Genomic DNA, 25,279 nt, shown 5'->3' on the forward strand with positions numbered 1-25,279 from the left:
TTTTTATTATACAGTGTAAAACTAATTAATACAGATATTGAATTCAAATACCTTATAAAGTGGGTCAAGTTTATAAATTTTATACAGCGATCACTATTTTATTCTGATTACTAATATGTTATTTGAAAGATAAGAAATTTTTTTCCTAAAAACATATGACTAATAAATATCTTATTTAAATGAATTTCGATCTAAATGATTAGAAGTCTAATTTTATATTATTCAATATAGTTTAATTGACTTGGATTATGCTATAGAGGGAGTTATTAACTGGTATAGATATAAAATTAAGACATGATATCAGTTGAATTTTTTCCAATAATTTTATACTTACTAAAAAAACTTAGGACTTTTTTAAGATAATTTCAAGAACGTATGTTTCGTTCTTTACAAGTAACTCTTAGTACAATTACTATCATTAAATGCTTATTTTGGTATACGTTAAATTATCTTAATTTAATCGCCAAACAAAAAAAAATATTGAATAATTTTTGTCTACAAATTTTGTAAATTTTTTGAACCATTCATCCTTCGTTAAAGAAATTTAAGTTAATGTATAAAAAGAATATAACTAAATACTAACTATAAGAATGCATAAATAAAATTTAACATCCATGTATTATTATTTATAAAAAAATCTAAAGGATTAAATTTATCAAGGACTGAAACCTTCATAAAATTGCTAGTTTAATCAATTATCTTAAAAAACAAATTTTATTATTTTAGAATGTTAATTTTGATTTTAATTTAAAAAATTTCAGAAAAAATTAATAAATCATATATTATTTTTTGTATTAATTATTATATTATTATAATTTAATTATATTTCAGAAAATTTTGTTTGCTGAATAATTGTTTCAATTTACCAGTTGAATTAATAAAAATGAATTAAAACAAAGAATTATTGAATAAAATAACTTTATTACAAAAACATACTCCTACACAATCCTTTTTTTTTATCGTGTTTTAAAATGAAATTTGTGTTCAACTTTATCAATAACTGATTTTGCGAAAATGTCATTGATTTGAGGAAAACTGAGGTTATCGCTCTAATAATGTGTTAACTTTAACTTTATGAATAAGAAAGTAACAAGGAGACTTTATTAAAGTTGTATTCAATCCTGTAGTAAAAATAATTAGGGTTAAAGCCAGTAAATATTTTGTTCAAAAAACATGATAACCTAAAAAGAGAAATTAAAATAATACAGTTTATATATTATATACAATCATTTCTTTTTTCACTCTTATCTTGATTGTCGATTTAATAATTTATCAATTCTGACCTATTTATCTATAATTTCAATTATAAAACATTTCGCAAAATAAATTTCAATTAGGTTAAAATTTTAAGGAAATTACGTCAGACATTGATAAGAAATAGACCACTGAACTTAAGCTTTATATTTAACTAGGCAAATGGTTGAAAGTGAAACCCAATCTTGTTCTTGCTTTTACTAGCAAGCATGGACAAAAGGACAATCAAGGAGCAGAAACTGAGAATGATACTACAGTACTAGGGTATCTTACAATTACTATAAACAGAAAAAAAAATATAAATGTATTTATATTTTTAACGAAATTACAAAATTATTATTAACTTTACAGAGATGCCCAGCTAACGTAATGGTGTCTGTGTCTTAGTGTCCTGAAAATAAGCCTCAGACGATGCAGTGTTCTACGTTCTTCTCTTTTTTATACAACACGTATTTATAACGTGTTCTCTTTATAAATAAAAATCATTTCTTAAATAAAGGTAATGGCAAGTTCGATTTATGATGATAAATAACAAAAAAAAAAAAAAAAAACTTTTATCCAAAAGTTCACTGTAGAAATATTTGGAAGCTCTAACACCTCCTTTTCCAAGACAAACTTTTTGTAGCTATATATAACAAGTGGGATATAGGATAGGTTTTTTAAAAGAAAACACTTTTGCAACATTTTGTTATAAATTTTCGCGAGGCACTTTTTCTGGTTTTTAAAAGGGTATGAAAATTAGTTTTTAGTTTTAACCCTTTAACAATAAAAACAAAACTATCTTGTTTCTCTGCTTTCAATTTCAATCATTGGCAAGGCATTGGTAACTAGTTGTGTATATTAATTAAAATTAATCAAGATAATAAAATCTAGTAAATATTTTGATGGGTTGTATTATATACGCAGAATGAATGAATGGAAAATAATGAGTGGATGTGAATTAATAATGTAGTTGGCATGTGATGTTGGATCTGTGCCTGCGCATGTAATTAATCCCATGGCTTGATATTTACGTTTCTTTGTCTTTACTCTTCCAAGTGTCGTAAAAGGTGGCGTGGGCGTAAAAATAATGAGAGAAAAAAAAAAGGTTTAGTGATGGAAGAATGAGGCATAAGTAGTTTACAAGTTAGAGAAGGAATAAAGTGATGGTGGCTTATATGGAAGAGAAAGAGGTGGTAGAATAATATAGTAATGGATATAAGGAAATAAAGCACAAGTTTCAATGAAGATTACCACCTTTGAGAAGTGAGAGTTACAGGGAAAAGAATAATAAGAGGTTAGGATGCGTCATTGTCACGAAAAGGATTAGAATTGGAAGAATGGAGAGAGAGATCCAAGGCCATGGTGGGGGCAACGCCATGGAGGATGTTCCTTTCCAATCTCATACCTTAATCTCAAGATTTATTCATATCAGAGAGTTAATTAATTATTTTCATCTAGATTTAATTACTCAGATACTTAATCGTTAGGAATCTAAATGTGAGTTTAAGTTTCATATCGATAAAAAATGAAAAAGTAAAAAATTATATAAAAATAAAGACTTATAAACTCATCGTCTTAAGGTTTTTGGTTGATAATAGTGTTAATACCTTATGTAATTAGACTCAAATCTGATCAGTATTGTTTCTCCTCCTTAAAAATTCTTCATATTACCTATCATTAATCATTCTTAATGTCCCCACACATCATTACTCTAACATGTTCTGTTCCCAGACTTTTCATGGTCAGCATATTTGACACTTTCGTGTGTTTATGAGGCTTCTTTGTGAAAGTGTTGCAAATGAAGAAGTTGTTTAGGCCGTTGTATTATATTCTCTCGATTTCAGAAAAACAGGTACGAGGGTCCTGGGTCGAGAACCAACGTTATCCAATCTCATCATCCACAATTATTTGAGGTTGTAAAATTGATCCATATAGAGTCCAAGGTTATTATTTTCTGTTCTCAATCTTTATGACTTCTTCTTTTTAGTGGTACAACACAACTATGAACTGAAGCAGCTCTGACAGAGTGCACCCAGGAGGAGATTAGTCAAATATTTGCATTGCTTCTCCACTTTTCTTTTTTCATATTCTGTTTTCTTACATTATTTCTGTATTTTGCATTTCTATTCTTTTTATCTGCTTTCTATTTATTCATTACACAACAAAAGTTCATGTGCAAAAACGCATTATTCATTTGTATCCTTAGATTAGTTACTCATGTTTTTTCTGTCTGTAAAATAAATAAATAAGAATAGAAAAGGTAGAGTTCAAGGAAGTGAGTGACATGAAAACAATAGTGAAATTATCTAAATGTTAAAATGTTTGAATGAAAAAATATAAAAACATTATAAATTAAGTTTTATTTTCATTCGTGTAGTTTGATGGAAAATTGCGTAGAAGTAAAATGTGTTTTTCTAAGTGTTACTTGTCTTTAATATATTGAATTATTCAGAAATTGAAAATTCTCATTTTCGGTTCATCCTGAATCTTTTCTTTGAGTGACCTAAGTTCTAATTTTAATTTCTCTTTTTAGCAACTTTTCTTTAACTTTATAAAAAAAAAATTCATCTGAATACATTATTCAAAATTAAACCAAGTTCAAAAATATTCATTTCCCTGTAATTTTTATTTTATCAATGATAGAAATAAATCAAGATGAGAATTGAGATTCAATTTTGATATTAAATGTCATGAAAGACGAATATTTAATTTAACAAGAAATAAAAAAAACAACATTCTAATATTAAGAATATATCACTAGAACAGTAAAAACCTTTTACATATATTATATTTTGGACATTTTTCGTTTATTTTGGATCTAGTTTTAATATAAAACATGTAAATTTACATCGCATGAAAAATACACAACAAAATTTAGGTTGGATTGTACCAAGTTTGATGTAAAAACATAAATTTACTTTAGACTATACCAAGTCCTACGTAAAAAATATCAAATGATGTTTTTGTGATAAAATTAAATAAGAGTCGATGATCAAAGAAGATAAATTTAAGATAGATGGTAAGTCACATAAAAAGAAAATTGAGTTGTACAAGAATTGAAATAAAAGAAAGATTGAAATTTCTAATTTTTGTTTATCTTCTACTTCAATATTCTTGAACCTGTACAACTTAATCTTCTCTTTAAGTGACTCAACCTCTATCTTAACTTTGACTTCTCTCTTCACCAAATCTTCTTCAACTTTATCAAAAAAATCTTTCATCTCTTATACAACACATAAAATTGAAACAAATTCAAAATACTCATTTCATTATAGTTTTTTTGTTGGTGATAGAAATGAACTCAAATACGAACATTTATTTATCATGAATAACACTGAGATGTTAATTTATTTTTTGAACAAAGGCATAAAAAAATGGTGAATCGCAGCTATGGGAAGGTTTAGAGCTCTTAAAAGAGAAAAAAAATCACGATAATTATGGAGAAGATAGCAAAACCAACTAAAACTTTTAGGGCTCACGAGATGAAATCTTAAACAAGGTAAGGCTGCAAAGGGTTGAATGAACACAACGACAAAATCTTGGATGACAAGATATGGTTGTTAACAAAGAAGATATTGAAGTTGGGGAGAATGACTCACATTAATAAGGAACTAGATCTGTACGAGATTCTTTTGTTAAAAGAATTTATACACATATGTAAAATACAAATTCATTTTCCTTATAAAGGTTAAATAATTAGATATGTTCAAATAACAAAATGCATAAAAAATCATTGTTTGTAGAAAAATGTAATTTGTGAATAACATAACTTTACTAATGATAAAAACTTGTTGACAATTCTCAAATTTATTGTGATGATCCTCTCACTTACCATACACCTAAGGAAAGGATTCATTGGGGAAGGAAAGTAAAGCACTGATGAGATTTTTAGTACACTGAATTGGTTCATAGACTTTGACCACACCTTTATGGATATATAATATTGGTATATAATGAGCTATCTTTAAAAAAAATCACTAAAATGTTAATGATGGTTTGTTATTAATTAGTAGTTAATGATTTAATACGAACAAACCTTTCAAAACTTTTAAACCAAAAAAAGAAAAAAGAAAAACAAAATTAATGCCTTCTTAAATTAAAATTAACTGAATTAAGAATGACATTTTGAAAAAGTTAATACAAGATTAACACATCCATAAATTAAAACATATTTTATAAAAAAAAATGATACTATGATTTTCATTTCTTGACTCATATCTATTAATCTGTGGTTTACACTAGGTCACGTTAAAAAAATAAAGGATGAAATTAAAAAAAAATGAGAATTATAATATAAATTTTTTTTATAAATGATATCAAGGAAATCAATGAGTATGTATAAAGGGTATTAAGGTCATGGATTATATTATACACTCTAATTCATCGCACTTTATATTTTCCTGCCTACCTTAACTTGGACATTAGAATCCATGTAGGTACGAATCGAACACTCATCTGACAGAAAATGATAGAAAATTTCTGACACTCATCTTCGATATTTTCCACCTTTCTTTTGTTTTACATTTAATGGACACTCGCGTTCAAAATTATAGGTATAACGTAAAAATGTTTTTTTTCGCATGTGAATTATTTTCCATTTTTAGTATCTACAAATTATTTTCGTGATAGAATTGTAGAATATACAAATCCAGTGACCAACCCTATACAACGATGATGAGATGAATTGAATGAAATCTGATCCAACTCATAAAAACTAACTTCACTTGGTTGATCTTCTTTCTCGTGAAATCATGCTTATAATAAAATATTTATTGAATTTAGGATAGTGATGATTAGTAAAGAATAATTTGATTAGTTTGTTTAAAAGTTGAAATCATTGATAGGTAATTAAATAATGGTGTTATTCTCTTTGGGCAGATGAAGCACATGATGACATCTTCAGTGAGATTCGGAAAGAACAGCAGATGAAGCTGTGTCGATGGCCAGAAACATAGAACAAGAACACAATATACTCTCTAACGAAGAGGATCTCAATATTCTTTTATAATCATTTTAATTCAAAATGGTTGGTTGAATCTGTGCCAATAATTGAATTCACAACCGCACCACCACCCATTTTATTAATGAACCGGATTCTGCGCCGTTTATGAACCACACTACAACTAATAACTTACTATAAATAACAAAACAAAGTCCGATAAAAAAAATATATATATATATATATATATCATTATTTCTGATTGGATAATGAGATTGAGAGGGACACAACCACTTACCCCATTAACTACTTACTCCTTCGCCCGTCTTAATTTTTTTATTAAAATTATCTTACATTCTAAAAAGTCAAAAATCAAATTCCAACCTTATCATTTGAGTTAATTTAAATTAATTTGGACGAATTTTTACTATAAAATTGTCTTATCTTTCAAGTCATTATCTTATTACTATGATAGGATGTTAAAAGTGAGCTTGAAGTTTAACTTAACCTGACAAAACCAATTTGTAAGGTGAGGTTTGCACCTCACTTATATATTATGAAATTACTTTATCTCTAGTCGATGTGGAACTTGCAACAGATGAAATTGTATAAAAATTTGGGACATGGATAAATTTTAATTTGGGGTTAAAACTTGAGGGAGGTAGGATATATTTAAGGTATGTTAGGAATATGGTGTTGGATGGCAATGATTGAATGAATATAAGAGTTGGTAGAGAGAAAAGTAAAAGGAAGAAAAAGTGAAAGAAAAGGTGTGTATAAACTTGTCATGTTATGGTAAGCATGATTCCCTTTGTTTGTTGGGAGGCAGGCAACACACATTGAAGTTACTCTGTAAAGAAGGAGTGATGGAAACTCAGTACCACTCTACAACACATCAACTCTGTCAGCCTTCCCAAAAGAAAACCTAACCAACTTTTTTTATCATGCATCAAATTCATTACCTATGTGTGTGTAATTCATTCACTGTACTCAAAACTCTGAACATACAAACTTTTAGACTTTTCCCTTTTGCACCCACATAATTGCTAACTGGACCCCTATAATTTTACTCCTCATAAAAGTAACTTCTAGTTTAAAAAAAAAAATTGAAACAAACTTTTGGAAATTATCAAAACAAGTTTTCCAGAATTTGTGGATTATGAGTTTCAAAATAAGATTTTTAAAAGAAACTTTCAGAACAAACATTTTAGAGAACGCACGAATTGTATTTTAGAATAAATTTGTTGTAATACATAAAATGCGTCACAAAACGATTTTTTTTTTTCTTTTCAAAATAAGCTCTCTGTCTCTCTCTTCGTTCTCTTCCTTGCCGTAGAGAACATAAATACAAAGGTAATGGTGGAGCGCGACGACAATAACAACCGTTAGAATAGGATTGCAATTAGTAATAATAGGATGATAAAAGAAAAAGTCTATACTTTGTATTTCATTGATCACTCCTCCAGGTTGATGGCCCAGGTCCAACACTTCTTTCTCGTCTTACATTAATTACATTAATATGGGTGATTTCTTTCTGTATCTCCTCAATTTTTTTCCACCACCCCTAAAAATGTGGAATACCAAAAGCAACCTTACGCGTTATTTAATTTAACCTTAACTTTTTTATCCCTTCCTTTTTCACTGTGAAAGCATTAGTTGCGTGTAGGGATGGTAGCGGGGCGGGCGGGAACGGGTTTCCCTATCCTATATCTATTTCTGTAGAAAAAATTTATCCTCATTTTCATACTCAAACTCAACGGGTATCAAACTTTTGTTCCATCTCATCCTCACCCGATAACGAGTATAATCTCGTACTCATACCCGTACCCGTTTTTTTTACTACTTCAATATTAATTTTAAACAATTTTTATAAAATAATAAAAAATTACGTTAAAGGAAACATAATATTATCAAATATTCAATATTATGATGATGGTTGTTTCTTTAATATCAAATACTTTGAAATAAAAATTATAATTGTTTACATTTTAGATTAAAATACCAAATAAAATTTTATGAGAACAAAAATATTTATTAAATTTGCAAACTACAAACATTAAGGAAATCTAGTTGATAAAATTTAAAAATATTTTTAAAAAAATATAAAAGGAAAACAAATATTCAAATTAAAATATATTTTAAATGTTTGTTTACTTTAATTTTTTTAAATTCTAATGAATCTCTTTTTTATGTATTAATAAAAATGATAATACATCACTTAATCAAAGTGACGCAAAGAAGAAATAATAAACATAATAATAAAAATTTGACATAGATCTTGTATCTTTTGAAATCTAATATATGTTGGATGGTGATAAAAAATATTCATGGCAATTACATTAAATTTTTATATTATAGTAAATAAAAGTTATTTATACAATTATAGTGAAAAAATTACAATATGATTGATAATGAGTTAGAAAATAAATTAGATAAAATATATCGAAATAGTATTCTACATGATGAACATAAACAACAAGTACAAATATTAAAAAATTAACAATGTGTGTTTGACAAACAATTTGAAAGACTATCGAAAGAAATCGCACAAAGGAAAACAAATATATAATTAAGGGTATGATAAGATGAAAAATACCTTAGAGATCTAAGAAAACCTTTTAAATATCAATATATATACTCAATGGTTGATAAATAATGAAAATTGTTTTAGTGAAACAAAAGAGTTATTTAAATGAAACAAGAGTTAATAATAACAAGTAAAGAATTCTTTTTTATATTAAATGAAATGTTTATGTTATTAAACACTTAAATTGAGAGTATTAAATAGGAAAATGTTACAGTTACTACCCAATTTGACTACCGAATTGACTACCTTACGTGGAATTAAATTTTTCATTTTTTTAATTGAAAGAAGTGGAGTGGCACGTGAGTGAAGAAATCTGAACTTAAGTGCCCCTTTCACGTGTTGCCGTCAACTAACGGGCATTTTGTGAAATTGAAAAAAGAGGGAAAAAGTTTCACTTCGCAGACATTTGCAGAAACTTCACGGGTTCCATACCAACACTTTTGTTCTCCACCGCTCCATCGCACCTCTGAACTGCCACACCTCTTCGAAGTCCACAGCGCAGGCACGAAGTCCATCTTCCATTTTGAAAATCCACCACCACGACGAAGTCCGCCGTCCTTGCGAAGACCACCGTGCCTGCGAAGTTCCCCGTCCCTGCGAGGTCCCCCGTCCGTGCGCAGTCCACCGTTTTGGTGGTCTCCTTCGAAAATCCACCGCCCCTAAACACGGAAAGGTAACTTCTTTGTGCTGCTGTGTGTATGGTAAGTGTTTAGGGTTTTCCAGTGAAAGGGATGATTTAACATGACAATGTTCTCCATTTGCAGGGTATTCTTCCATTTGGTTCAAGGTATGATTTTTTTGTTTTCCCCAAATCATTGACGTCGCGGTTGTATCGTTTTGGTGTGGCCTCGAAAAATGTATGTCTAATAATGGTGGATTTGATCAAAAATGTCTCTCTAATATCACTGTTCACTTACTTTTTTAAGATTTTCATGATAATCATTGTGTTGAATGTAGGTTTTGATTGGTAGTGTGTTATTTAATTGTAATATTGACGGGATGATTTCTTATGAATTTGTGGTGATTGCATTTGTGTTGAGAAGTATTTTACTGTTGGACTTAGCATCCTTATCCTAATACCTTCATAATTCATGCAGTTCACGAATCTGTAATAGAATAAATAGTAGGAGCTGTGACTACCAAGTAATTTACTCATTTTCTATTGTTGTAAGCCTTACACCATTGTCAGTGATAGGAAATCATACCAATTCATGAATCATCAGAGAATTGAAATCCATATTTATGCTATCAGTTGGTATATGTAGTTTTGAATGAAAAAGAAAAGACTGATTTTAATTCTCCCAAATAGAACTAGTTCAAAACTATTATTTATTCATTCATAATGAAGTACCTTGTACTTAATCTAATTTAGTCATTGATAATGCAGTACCTTTTATAAAGAAGATAATCTAATTTTAACTTTGATACAAAATCTTAATTGTTAGTGTTTGTGGGTTTTCACTTTAGATTATAAGTTTTTGATCCCATGAATTTACTTGAATGAATTCAGTAGTATGGATATTATTGATAATTAAAAGTATTATGTAACATTTTTTCGTGCTTACTTATCTATTTTGGTCTTAGTTATTAGAATTGATTAATAGTTGAATTAGTTATATGGTAGGGAAAAGGGAAGTGAAATCTTCTCCGCATTCATGGAATAAGGGTAAGAAGACGAAGATGGAGAAGGATGCCCATGTTAATTTTCACCCCTTAGGACCATTTAAATGAAATTATGTTTACTAATTGTTTAACTAAATTGTACTGTCATGTATTATAGGTGAGGATCGTGCATCGTTGTGATACAAAATACATTGTTGAAGTAAACAATGTACTCAAAGCAACCCACCGTAAGCGGATTGAAGGAACACCATTTAGATGGTGTTTGTCTCTGGACAAGGTGTTGGAAATAAATTGCCCTTTGATTAGGGAAGTTTTGAATCGGTGGGTTGTAGATGGGGAATTCATTCGTGTTGGCCCGCACTTAGTTCGCTTATCAATATATGATGTTTGTATATGCTTAGGTCTTACTATGGTTGGTAAATCTGTTCCATTTGATAGTGAAGTTAGTGGGTTAGTAGGTTCACTTTTTGAGAACAAACCTATTTCGGTCCGAGATATAAGTAAGAAGATTAAGAACTATGTTAGTAGTGATGATGATGATGATGTACAAAGTGTTTGTAGGTTGTACTTGTTACTTTGTTTCTCTGTCTTTTATTTTCCTAGGACTTCTAGGACCGTGAACAATATGCCTTTCAAAATCTTAGACAATCTAGACAACCTTAGTGACTTTAATTGGGCCGATTCTGTTCATACCTTTTTGATTGGTGGTATGAATCGTGGACGTAAGGTTCTACTAGAAAACCAAAATTCAAGTAGCCTTAACATAGCCGGTTGTGTTGCAGTTATACAGGTAATTAATAATTTCAATAGTGGTGTTGTAATTTTGTTATGAATTTTGATATATTATTTGATTATTCATTTATATAGATTTGGGCTGCCCGTCGACTTGGGTTAGAAGATGTACAAACTGAAAATCAATTCCCAAGAATTTTGCACTGGCCATTGGTGAAGATTAGGACAGTTAACATTGAGTCCCTTTTTGAAAAGAATAAAGTATACAAAATTGAGATTTTTTAACTTAGTGTTATGTAATTCTGTTTTTTTTTGTTTAAATTTTTTGAAAATATAGTAATTTTTGTGTAGGTTGTTTTTGATTGGTCTCTAAGTGATGAAGACAATAACAACCCAATTGTTCAAACTGCACTTAGTGTTTTGCATGAAGGCACTGCAAAAGACGACGACAACGAATTTCGTGGTCGTTCTAAAGCTGAAGTGGAATTGGAAGAGAAAATACAAAAGCATGAAATGCTAATTAAGGAGATGAAGGCAGAATTGAAAAAGATGCGTTCTGAATACCTTGGAAGGACTGCAGCTGACACCTGTGATGGTGAAGCAAATGTGTTAAATGAAGATCATTGTCCTCCATTTGAGCAGAAGAAGACTGGACCTCAGGATTGTGTTGTTGAAGCTAATGTTTTGAATTCAGTTCATGGTTCTCCACAACAGCAGGAAGAGTGTAACAAAGTTGAGGTTTCCCCTTCACCGCAAAAAGAGTGTGACCAATCAAGGATTGATATGGGTAAATTGTACAAGGATGTGACCGCTCATGGAAGTTGTAGGTATGGAATTCAGTTACTTTATACAAATATAGTTAAATTGAATAGAATGTATTCTGAGTTGTTTAAATTCACTTGTTAGCATTGTTTACGCTGAAGTGAAAGGGCAATTATTAAGAAGCAATGAGTGCCATGGCTTTCGTCCTCGGGGTTGGATTGATAACATGGTATTCTCTGACACTTAAATTTTTTACAGATTTATGTACTTTTTGAAATCAATGGAATATAATGATGATTAATTGGGTATGTGCAGTCTGTTTTGTTTGCTGCAAGTTACTTCATGTATAAAGAGAAAAGTCAGACTGAGAGAGTAAATAGAGTTATTTTCAGCCCTTTGTATACAGTAAGTATATGTTTTTAATATTTGTGATTTACATAGTTGAAATAATTTAAATATTTTTTTGTGCTGCAGAATACGGTGATCATCGAATGTAACAAGAGAAAGATTAATAGACGTGTCTGGCGTGTGGACGACTATAGGCATTACCTTCCGCCTGATTTGTGTTCTATTCAAGAAATTTTAAGAGCTGATCTGGTTAGTATCCAATGTCATGTGATAAAGTAATGAATTTAAAAAATTGAATTTATTTTTTAATTAATGGTTGTTCCATTTAGTTATTTGCACCAGTGGTTTACGATGGACACTGGTGGTGTTATGCTATCCAATTTCACAGCAAGAAGTTTATTATATTGGATTCTCTTCCCCACAATTGTCGTCGCAAAAAACAAATAGATAATCATGTTGTAAGTATGTTATAACATTTGGATAATTGTAAGTCTGTTTGGTCACTTAATTTGCATAATTGAATTGTAACATATTTATCTTTTTAGATGCAGAATGTGGAGAACCTTTTTTGGCTTCTGATGAATGATAAGAACCAAATGAAACCAACATTTGAACTAGTCATTGACGACCTTCCTCATCAACCAAATTTGTATGGACGTCGATGTTCTATATTGGCAACGACATTGTAAAAATTTGTGTATATTTGATTACATTTAATTTTTGGTGATTCCAGGCATGACTGTGGCATTTTGGTCTTAAAGTATCTTCAGATGTGGGATGGACTTAAAAGATTTGATGGAAAAAACATGCCTTCATACTCTTGTGTAAGTACGAAAACCTAGTGGTTGCCTTCAACTTTCATTTCCTTAAATTAAGGTATTTAAATAGGAATTTTCTGATTATTTTGTGAATTACAGGAGGAGCTGCAACATTTGAGACAACATTACATTTGTGAATGGTTGCTTGACCCAAAAAATTTGCATAGAGAGACTGTTCTTCAAAGATTTCAACCATACATTAGGAATTAGTACTATGAATATTTTGTGCAGTGGTCCTTTGAATATTTTGTAGATTGATTATGCTTTTAAATATTGACATCAAAATTTATAAATGTATTTGACAACAATTATTAATGTAATTTTGTGGCCATGTGAAATGGAAGTGCAACTTTCTATGTCAATATTGGGTTGTTTGATAAATAATATAGTGTGTCCAGAATTGAAAACAATGTTCGTTTCATTTACAATGATTAAAATGACAAGATGTTCATTTAACAAGGTAGTTTGCACTCTTGTTCTGAATTGATGATTTATTTTATGTGCAATGATTAAACTGACATGACCTTTAACTTAGTTAAGTGATGGAGTAAAAATTAATTATGTTGTTTTGTTTAAAAGGAAGTTCTCACCAAAGAGATAAATAATTTAGTTAACCAAATAAATGAAACCAACTATACACTGAATTCGACGTGCTCATTTTTAGTAAATTGAAGTTATATCATTTTGAATCAGATATGCAATCTCATAAATCAACTCCTTCATAGGAAGTGCTGTTAATTCAATATGCTTTTAAAATTGGGTATTTAAAACCTGAACTGATATCATTAGAATAAAAATATGTCTGTTGTGCAAGCGAGATGAATAAAAATCACCATATATCCACTCGAAAACTACCATTCCTTCCACATGCATTTTAAATGCAATAAAATACATCCATCAAAATAATTGTAGGGTAAACGTTTTTAATAACATTTGTCAGCATTGGCGAAATGTGATGAGTCTTGACAAAATAAGTGGTGACCCATGACAATATTTTTGTACAAGGATACACTGCAGTGAAGGTCACCCACATTGAAACTGAAAGCAAAATAATTATGTCCATAACTAAACATGTCATTCACAAACACATAATCCAAAATCAAAAGGTGTTTGGTTATGCCATGTTGATTAGGTCAACCAATCCAAAAGTAGATTTTCTTTGCAAACTAGTTTCTGCACGTAACAAAAAACCTACTGTCATAATAGGTAGTAGTGATGAAGTGTATTTTTAATTAAAGATCTCAGATCTGAATCTCACCTAAAAATGTGTTGACTTTCATGACAAAGTTGTGTGCTTTCTACTGATGTCAACAAGGATACAAAGCTCGTGCACTGCAAATCACAAACCTGGCAATTGCATGATTTAAAATAATTAATGACTTTGTATAACTCAGTAAACCTACTTATTACAATAAAACTTACCATGTTGTTTATATCTCTTCCATTCATTTCTGCACCAGTAGATTGTTTAGTAGAAGTCCCAAGGTCACCGTGATGGACTGAGATTCCATCCCTACATGCTTTGTTCCTTGCAGCCTTACATATTTTTTTTTTTGCCAATCTTTTCAACGGTTGATTGCATCCTTAATCCTCGTGGTCGACCCTTTCTTTTCACATGGACTGGGCTTAGTATATTGTTGTGTTCAACCGCAGTATTAGGTGTAGAAGACATGTCTTTTTGAGCCCCTAATGAAGTTGCTCCCGCATCTCTTATGGATGCATTTTTTGACAACGACTCCAGTTGGTCAACAAGGAAGTCTGTTCCACTTTGACTTTCACATGCAAGCTCAGCAATGTCATAAAATTTCTTACACAAAAAGTCATACCTCTTAACATTTGGTTCGTCTTTCTTAGTGTTGTATGATGCTCGTATCAAAGTATGCCATCTACGTATCTGTTTGCTCCACCGACCAAGAATATACTTTTGTGAAACACATCTAACATCTTCTTGTGCAAGGACCATTAGGCTGTGTCGACAAAGAATACCTCTAAACTCAAACAGTCGACAAGAGCATTCAATGTCTTTTGTTGAAGGATCAAATATAACTTCACGCATCTTGTCTGCACTTTCGTCTTTCCATATCAAAGCTTCTTTGACAAAATATTTTGTCCTAATCCCATCAAATACAACATTTTTCACGTTACAGTTCATTTTGCACCGAAATTCGTTTTGCACTTCCCCAAATTTTGCATGAGTGTATTCCTCCTGAAATTGCCTCTCGATAAATGATTGAGATCCACAGGGAATGGTAGTATTAACAGAACTGAAGTCCGCCTCGTACTCCTTCTCTGCCTTGGAACGAAGGGCGTTGTCATATTGAACCACAAATTGTTGGAGTGTGGTTGTAGAGTTAATGAACCCATCAAAAAAGGCGTTCATCCCCTCACTTCTTTGTGTTGTCGACATGCCAGCCCAAAAATCACATTTCAAATAACATGGCACCCATCGATGCCTTTCTTCAAATAGGGTGTGCAACCATTCATTTAGTTCTAGGTCATACAGTTCAATGAAATTATTCCATCCACTCTCAAAATCCTCTGCAGTAGATGATTCATACACCAATTGCTTCATGGTATGCTTGATTTCCTTGTAGTTTGTATAACCAATCAATTTTTCGGGAAGTTTCTTCATTATGTGCCAAAGGCACCAACGATGTCGTGTGTTGGGGAAGACCATTTGGATTGCATTTTGCATAGCCTTGCACTGATCAGTGACAATGCCTTCAGGGGATTTATTTCCCATGCATCGCAACCAACATCGAAATAGCCACACAAATGTACTACTGTCTTCTGCAGATAGAAGTCCACAACCTAGTAAGATTGAATGACCATGGTGATTAACCCCAACAAATGGTGCAAATGGCATGTCGTACTTATTGGTTAAGTACGTTGTATCAAATGATACAACATCCCCAAACTCCATAAAGGCAGCCCTACTCCTAGCATCAGCCCAAAATACGTTGCTAATGCGATTATCTGGATCCATATCAATTTCAAAAAAGAAATCTTTGTTCAATTCCCTCATAGCTGAAAAGTGGTTTAACAAAGCTTGTCCGTCACCTTCCTTCCCTAATGCACGTCTTTGCTTACCAATGTAGTTCCTAGCGTCTCGTTCCACAAATTGTAAATTTTCAAATCCCCCTGCATCACACACCAAGGACCGAAAGCTCTTATTAATGCGAACACCGGCTTGGTCATTTAGGTCAAGGGTCCTTTTGACTTGCATATTCAGCTTTCTATTCCCACGAATAAGCCTGGATTTTGTTGGACTAACGTCATGGTTATGTTCATCTACCACACTGCTAATCATCCACATATCTTGCTTTCGAACTGCTGTCATGCGTGCTGGACATTGCTTTCTTTGTGTTGGAAGAGTCTTCATTTCAGGTGGAATGGAAGACACACATTTCCCCTCACGGGAACAAACTAACTTTAAGTAACACATTTGGTTGTCAACGTCCTTTTTAGATGTTCTTATTCTAATTCCAAAACCTGATTTAATTGCGTACTCTCTGTAATAATTCTTCACTTCATCAGCACTTTCGAAAATCATCCCAACATATGGACACAGAACTTCATCAAAGTGCTTTGAATGATGGTAGTCATCATTGCAGTGCTCTTGAGTCACACTTCATGTACCCCCCTCTATGTGTAATAAAGTTATGTCCTCCAAACCCATAACGTTGTTTTGTTCATCGTCCTCCATCTGTTATTCAAAAAATCGAATATCATGATGAAAGCCCATGTATGTAAGTTATCATATAACTCATGACCATACAAGTTGCTTAAAAGTTAATATATTCAAAGGATTCCTTCGTTTTCAACATAAAAATTTGATCTTTATAACGATGAGCATTAATAGTTTTTTCATAAGTGTGGAAAAGTTCTTTCATGAGACATCCATTGAAGAAAATTTATACAAAAACCCTCGCATCAGTGGTTCAGTGTTCATTAAATAAGGTTTCGTACGAAATGGCATCTGAAATAAATAAATGGAAACGAAACACTTACATTGTTTGATGGTTTGCAGTAAACTTGTTTGAGCAGTTGGGAAGTAGTCCTTCAACATTTATTGCTCATTTCCATGTTATTATTTTGCTTCAATGAAACCCTAATTTCTAAGACGATGGTTCAATGCAATGCAATAAAACCCATTTAATGCTGCGTAAATGATTTTAGGGTGGTGGGTAGAGGGACGCATCCAATGCAATGAAACAGAACAGCTTGAATGGTATGCATTAAGTTTAGCGTGTTCAAAAAGCAAGTGAAGGGCAAAGTTGTAATTCTGCATTATATTTTTCCATATATAACAGTAAGATGACCTGGCTAAGTATCTCTAAACGTCGTAAGTACATCTCGTATTGGGAAGGTTTACTTCAAAGTTTTCTCAACCCACTTCTAAAGGGAAGTCCATCTTGTTTCAATAATGGATCCGTGGGAGGCATTGGCGGTAGATGACAAGGTTCTCAAAGAATTTCTAGAAAGGTCGAACTCAGCCACAACTTTCATCCCTGGACCAGCTGCAAACGCCCAGGCTGTTATCCTTAACAGGCAATTAGATGAAGCACACAATACACAAGAGTTTATGAACAAAATGGCTATTGCGAGTCATGCACGTGATTTTTACTCAAATGCTTGGAAGTGGGCAGAGCAGTTCATCAAACACCATGGTTAGTGTCCTTGTCGTACTACTAAATTAGTTCTCAAAATATATCTCCATGATATTACTTTAATGACTGATTTCATCATTTATCCCGTAGCTCTGGTTCAGGATGGAGACATTAAAAATATAACTCCATTGTCACAAAGGAAATCATTGGAAAGAATGCCCTTTATGGCTTGTGTAGTCAAAGAATGTAAGCCAAACGGGCTTGGTGACATGCTTATCACTATGAAGGTTAGTTTGTTTTAAGCGATTGTGATGTACTCATTCTTTATGATATATCACTTATGTTCAACATGACTATATTAGGACCCATCTGATATCGCGAAAGCTAGCATCCACAATAAAGTGCTTAAGGATGCTGAATTTGGTTCAGATGTTGCTGTTGGATCTGTTCTGCTATTGAAAGAAGTATAAAAATAGGGCACACATTTTTTTAAATATTATTTGTAATCATCGTAAACTACTCTTGCTAAAAGTGCATGCATATTGAATGTGTAGGTTGCCGTCTTCAAGCATCCTCGACGGATTCAATACCTAAATATCACTCTAAGGAACATTGTCAAGGTAAATAAAATAACAACACATAATTTAGTTTTTTCTTCACTTGTACAGATGGTTGAATTTGATACACTTTTCTCATTTTTCTGTTTAATAGGTTTTCAAATATGACATTAGCCCTCCAACTGAAGAAGAAGTAAAGGCTTCTTTGCCTGTAGTGCGACTTAACTATGTTCCGAAAAAAACTGTCGATCAAAATATGGAGACAAATGTGCAATCTGATTTAAACGTAAATCAAAACATAAATATGGATCATAATATCGGGGCAAATGTCGACACCAACAACCCACCACCTGTGTCGGCCAATGTGGACGAAATACTACAGAAGATGATTCCTCCCTCAACTCAAAGTCCTTCTTATGAACTGGGGGAGACCTCTAAGGATGAATCATCTGCCTTGGATAATATTTCACTTAGTTAGCTCAAAACTATTTGATGTATTTTATTTCCATGCTATTTAAATTTTGATTAAGCATTGAATGTTGTTGTTTGTACTTTGAACTATCAAACAATATTTGGTTAAAGAAATGTAGTAACTGTCTATTATTGTTGTTATTATGCAGACCTCTTTATTCACCTAAGCAACATTCTCTGATAAAATCGAACTGCATATGATATTTCTGCACACTCCGACTGAATAATCTGTTGACCTCTGATGTTTTATCTGGTGACCTACCCACAACATTTTGTACAAACAAAATTAATTGGGGTCTGTTGTATGGGCAGCAAAATTTTTCCCCACTTACGGTGACAAGAATGACCCTCAAAGCATGTGTGTAAGGGATGTTGAACCTAATAAATATTGGTGCCACATAATTGGTCCACATAATTCACCACACATAAATTAGGTCTGTAAGAAATATCTGGTGACCACACAATTGATAACTGGTGACCTTCCCTGAACTTTTTGCACAACTTATTCACCCCTGCTATGTTGTAAGGATGTCCACAACTAAAACCTTAAGGATGTAAGGGCATACCTCAATCACAATTAGAGTAGGTATATACACTCCTAGAACAAAAAGGTCAGAAAGAATTAGCCCACAAGTGCTTCAGCACACACATCCTAACATTGACAACACAAAAAAAAAAAACTAGTTATAGCAATTTTAATCAAACACACATTCAAAACAAAATGAATTAAAAAAATATCATACCTTCCGGTCAACACTAAAATCGCTTCCTTCACTAACTTGACTCATATTTTTGACCTGAAAACACAAATGCAGTCACCACAAATTCATAAGAAATCATCCCGTCAATATTACAATTAAGTAACACACTACCAATCAAAACCTACATTCAACACAATGATTATCATGAAAATCTTAAATCATCCCTTTCACTGGAAAACCCTAAACACTTACCATACACACAGCAGCACAAAGAAGTTACCTTTCCGTGTTTAGGGGCGGTGGATTTTCGAAGGAGACCACCAAAACGGTGGACTGCGCACGGACGGGGGACCTCGCAGGGACGGGGAACTTCGCAGGCACGGTGGTCTTCGCAAGGACGGCGGACTTCGTCGTGGTGGTGGATTTTCAAAATGGAAGATGGACTTCGTGCCTGCGCTGTGGACTTCGAAGAGGTGTGGCAGTTCAGAGGTGCGATGGAGCGGTGGAGAACAAAAGTGTTGGTATGGAACCCGTGAAGTTTCTGCAAATGTCTGCGAAGTGAAACTTTTTCCCTCTTTTTTCAATTTCACAAAATGCCCGTTAGTTGACGGCAACACGTGAAAGGGGCACTTAAGTTCAGATTTCTTCACTCACGTGCCACTCCACTTCTTTCAATTAAAAAAAAATGAAAAATTTAATTCCACGTAAGGTAGTCAATTCGGTAGTCAAATTGGGTAATAACTGTAACATTTTCCTATTAAATATACTTATGTGAAAGGAAAATATACAATAAACAAAAATATTAAAAAAATTATAAAAATATTCAAATATGAGACATAAAATTTTTTTAATTGACATACATCATTCTAACATAATTTTATAAAAATTATGATAAGATAAAAAATATATTGTAGATGCGAATGCATTTCATGACAAACCAAATAATTAAAAGAAATATATATATATATATATATATATATATATATAAAAGATTACTTAATTAATTATGAATATTTTAATAATCTAAATAAAAACGGAAATATGACCGGGACGGATATTATAATAGGAATATATACATTCTCATACATATCTTCCTGTCCAATTAAAAAAGTTAAAAAATTTTCATTTTATATCTAATTAATACGTGAATTTCCCGTCAGACGAATTCAAATAATTTTTACATGAACGAATTTATTTGAGTTGTGTGTTCGTTATTCCTTCTGCTTCTTCACTGTGGAGCAGTTGTGCGTTCATCGGTATTTGGAACCCGAATCTGGAGAAGAAAATCCAGAATATATTCTCGGAGTCGATCTTTCCGGAAAGCACATTTCTTCTTTTAAAATGGCCTTTCCGGAGAGTACATTTCTTTTTCAGAATTTCTTTTCTCGTAATGCACACCAAATCTATTATGAAACTATGTTTCCGAAAGACACCGATCAACGTTATTACGGATTTACTTTTCCGAAATTATACATTACCCTGGAGAAACAAGAATTCAATCAAACATTTACCATCGCCCCACACATTTCGTAAGCAAATCAGCAGCACCTCCACCAAAAGCTTCAAGAGAAACCACACCATAACACACCAAATACAAGCAAGTGTTTCCATAAAGGAAGCTTTTAAATTATTCCAATCAAATTTAATGTATAGTTTGGAATTGTTGTTCTATTTTTTTTTAAATAAATTATATTTATGAAAAATATAAATTTTGTATATTTTTTGAAATACATTTCAAATTGTATAAGTGGAAAGATATTTCGAATCTAGAAATAACTTATAGATTACATAATTGGGAATGTATTTAAAAAGAACTACATTTTAAGATATATAATTTGAAAAGTATTTTTGAATCTAAGAATATTTTTTAAAATGTATATTCTAAAATATAATTTTTTAAAATATGTTTCAGATTGTGAAATCCAAAAGGTATTTTTTTAATCTAAAAATAATTTCTAAATTACATAATCCATAATTTATTTTTTAAATATACTTTAGATTATACAATCCGGTGCTTTCACTCTGAAAACATTTTTTGATTTGTACAATCCAAAATAAATTAAAAATGGAGATGCAAGATAATATTTATCTTTTTATTATAATTTTAACTATAGATAATTTGAGGTTTATGAGTTTTGTAGGAGTGCAGAGCAAAAAATAGAGGTGCAGAAGAAACAACCAATAGGTCTTGTTTATGGGCTTAGCGAGTAGTTATTGGGGCAAGGTTACGAAGTTAAATGGGATTTTGAGAGTCCATTTTGGTTAGGGAATTATTTTTTGAACCACACGGTTTCCTCTGAGATGTGTAAAAGACAAGAATGACCATAGTTAAAGTTAAAGACTTGACTTTATTTCATCTTTTCTACCATCACTATTTATAGTAGCACGTTTTCTGTGCTGCTATACGACCCATTATCACTATTGTTTCTATTTTGTGAATGATGAAAGTGGAAGATTTATGTTGTTTGCTTTTGTTTTTTTGTGTTGGCATATATTTTAGAGTCAGCTTCTTCTTGCACCCATCAAATTTCTTCCGACACTCCATCAAAAGTTTCGGAAATTTTTATCCCGAATAATATTTTGAGTAGTGTCTTCTGACAAATGTTTTTAAAATTGATTTTAAAAGTTACCTATATTTTAGATTGCTTCACAAAAAAATATGGGATATTAGGATCCAATAAAATTTTACAAAAGTGTAATTAGTTTAAAAACACTTGAAATCTGTAGATATTATGAATTGTGTAATCTAGTAATTTAGTAATTATAATCAAATTCAGGTTACATAAGAGAGGTACATCTCATTAAATTATAAAAAATAATTAATAAATTTTAAAGAATTGTACACAAAATAGTACGTAGCTCTCAACTTATTTGTTTATTGTGCTTCACTCATTTGCCTATCTGGTTTGGACTATTTTTTTTTTCAAGTCGACACCTAGTACAAGCAATAAGGTTGATTTTTGTAACTTATAATCAAATTTGGATACATAAGGGTACATCTCATTGGAGGATAATAAAAGATTGATTAGTAAATTTAAAAAAAAATTACGTATTTACGCAGCTTCCCACCTTTTTTTTGTGCCCCACTTATTTGCCTATCTGGTTTGACCTATTTATTTCTTCAAGTTAGTCACCTTGGGCAAATAATAAGGGTTGATTTTTGCATCTTATAATCATATTTGTGGTACATAAGAAGGACATCCCTTTGGAAGATAAAAAAAAAAGATTAATTAATAAATTTTAAAAAATTATACGAAAATTAACACGCAACTTCTCACTTATTTGTTTATTATGCCCACTTATTTGACTATCTGGTTTGACCTTCTTTTTTTTCAAGCCAGCCACCTAATGCAAGCCGGTTGATTTTTGTAACTTATAATCAAATTTGGGGTACGATGTACATTTTATTGGATGATAAAAAAAATTGATTAATAAGTTTTAAAAAATTGTATAAAAAACAATACATAACTCCCTACTTATTTGTTATTTGTGTCTCAGTTATTTGCCTATATAGTTTGGTCTATTTTTTTCTTCAACCCAGCCACCTAGTGCAAACAATAAGGGTTGATTTTTATAACTTATAATGAAATTTGGGGTACACAAGGGTACATCCCATCGGATGATAAAAAAAGATTGATTAGTAAATTTTAAAAAATTGTACGCAACTTCCCACTTATTTGCCTATTTTTTTCTTCAAGCCAGTCACCTAGTGCAAGTAATAAGAGTTGATTTTTGTAACTTATAATCAAACTTATGGTACATAAGAAGTGCATCCATTTGGATGATACAAAAAATAAATGATCAGTAAATTTTAAAAAATTGTACGAAAAGTAATACGACACTTATTTTTTTATTATGTCCCACTTATTTGACTATCTAGTTTGACCTATTTTTCTTTTCAAGCCAGCCACCTAGTGCAAACAATAAGCGTTGATTTTTATAACTTATAAACAAATTCGGGGTATCCCATTGGATATAAAAAAAAGATTAATTAGAAAATTTTACAAAAAGTAATACGCAACTCCCCAATTATTTTTTCTTTGTTCCCCACTTATTTGCCTCCACCTAGTTCAAGCAACAAGTGTTGATTTTTGTAACTTAAAATAAAATTCGAGTTACATAGGGGTACATCCAATTGGATGATAAAAAAAATTGATTTATACATTTTAAAAAATTGTACCTAAAGTAATACGCAACTCCCCACTTATTTATTCTTTGTGTCCCAATTATTTGTCTCTCTGGTTCGACCTACTTTTTTATTCAAGTCAGCCACCTAGTGCAAACAATAAGAGTTGATTTGTGTAACTTATAATCATATTTGGGTACATAAGGAGTACATCCCGTTGGATGATAAAAAAAGATTAATTAGTAAATTTTAAAAAATTATACGAAAAGTGATACGCAGCTCTCCACTTATTTGTTTATTATGCCCCACTTATTTGCCTATCTGATTTGACCTGTTTTTTTTTCTTCCACACCATCTACCCAGTGCATGCAATAAGGGTTCATTTTTGTAACTTATAATCAAATTCGGGATACATAAGAGGTACATCCTATTGGATGATAAAAAAAGATTGATTAGTAAATTTTAAAATTTTTTACGAAGAGTAGTACGCTGCTCCCCACTTAATTATTTATTATGTCCACTTATTTGCCTATCTGGTTTGCCCTATTTTTTTTTTCAAGCCAACAACCTAGTGCAAGCAATAAGAGTTGATTTTTGTAATTTATAATCAAATTCATGGTACATAACAGGTACATCACATTGGATGATAAAACAAAATATTGATTAATGAATTTTAAAAAATTATACGAGAAGTAATATACAATTCTTCACTTATTTGTTTATTATGTCGTACTTATTTGACTATTTGGTTTGAACTATTTTTTTTAAGCCAGCCACCCAGTGCAAGCAATAAGGATTTATTTTTTTAACTTATAATCAATTTTGGGGTATTCTATTGCATGATAATAAAAAGATTGATTAGTAAATTTTAAAAAATTGTACGTAAAGTAATACACAACTCCCCAATTATTATTCTTTGTGCCCCACTTATTTACCTATCTGGTTTGACCTATTTATTTATTTAAGTCAGTCATCTAGTGCAAGCAATAAGGGTTAATTTTTGTAACTTAAAATAAAATTTGGGGTTCAAAATGGGTACATCCTATTGGATGATAAAAAAAATTGATTAGTAAATTTTAAAAAATTGTACAAAAAGTAATACGCAACTTTCCACTTATTTGTTTATTATGTCCCACTTATTTGTCTATCCGGTTTGACCTATTCTTTTATTCAACCCGGCCACCTAGTGCAAGTAATAAAGGCTGATGGTAACTTATAATGAAACTTGGGGTACATAAGAAGTGCATCCCTTTTATGATAAAAAAAAAGATTGATCAGTAAATTTTAACAAATTGTACGAAAAGTAATAACGCATTTTTTTTATTATGCTCCACTCATTTGCCTATCTGGTTTGACTTTTTTTTTTCAAGCTAGCCACCTAATGCAATCAATAAGGGTTGACTCTTGTAACTTATAAACAAATTCGGGTACATAAGAGGTACATACCATTGGAAAAAAAAGATTGATTAGTAAATTTTACGAAAAGTAATACGCAGCTCCCCAATTATTTTTTCTTTGTTCCCCCAATTATTTGCCTATTTGGTTTGGCTTATTTTTTTCTCCAAGGCGGAGTGCAAGCAACAAATGTTGATTTTGTAACTTATAATACAACTCAAGGTACATAAGGGTACATCCCATTGGATGATAAAAAGAATTGATTAGTAAACTTTAAAAAATTGTACAAAAAGTAATACGCAGCTCCCCAATTATTTGTTTATTATGTCCCACTTATTTTTCTATCTTATTTGGCCTTTTTTTTTCACGTCAGC

The 25,279-nt window shown here is 31.3% G+C and overlaps 2 protein-coding genes across 2 annotated transcripts; one reads left to right on the forward strand and one right to left on the reverse strand.

The window, feature by feature from the left end:
- Positions 1 to 10,379: 10,379 nt before the first annotated feature.
- On the forward strand, positions 10,380 to 13,255 carry LOC114191392 (uncharacterized). Its single transcript, XM_085676055.1, has 10 exons — positions 10,380 to 10,460; positions 10,543 to 11,175; positions 11,253 to 11,378; positions 11,469 to 11,944; positions 12,024 to 12,108; positions 12,195 to 12,251; positions 12,354 to 12,476; positions 12,773 to 12,876; positions 12,961 to 13,051; positions 13,145 to 13,255. Exons 1-10 carry the CDS (start codon positions 10,380 to 10,382, stop codon positions 13,253 to 13,255), a joined length of 1,887 nt encoding a protein of 628 aa, XP_085532181.1.
- A 1,327-nt stretch (positions 13,256 to 14,582) lies between these two features.
- Positions 14,583 to 16,751, reverse strand: LOC114191393 (protein FAR1-RELATED SEQUENCE 5-like). The gene is made up of 2 exons (XM_028080563.2): positions 16,721 to 16,751; positions 14,583 to 16,618 (listed from the first exon to the last, which is right to left on the reverse strand). Exons 1-2 carry the CDS (start codon positions 16,749 to 16,751, stop codon positions 14,583 to 14,585), a joined length of 2,067 nt encoding a protein of 688 aa, XP_027936364.2.
- Between the last annotated feature and the right edge of the window lie 8,528 nt (positions 16,752 to 25,279).

This window comes from Vigna unguiculata, chromosome 7 (assembly GCF_037176805.1).
Source record: "Vigna unguiculata cultivar grain cowpea cultivar isolate G323 ecotype 2 chromosome 7, ASM3717680v1, whole genome shotgun sequence".
In the NCBI taxonomy this organism is placed as follows: Eukaryota; Viridiplantae; Streptophyta; class Magnoliopsida; order Fabales; family Fabaceae; genus Vigna; species Vigna unguiculata.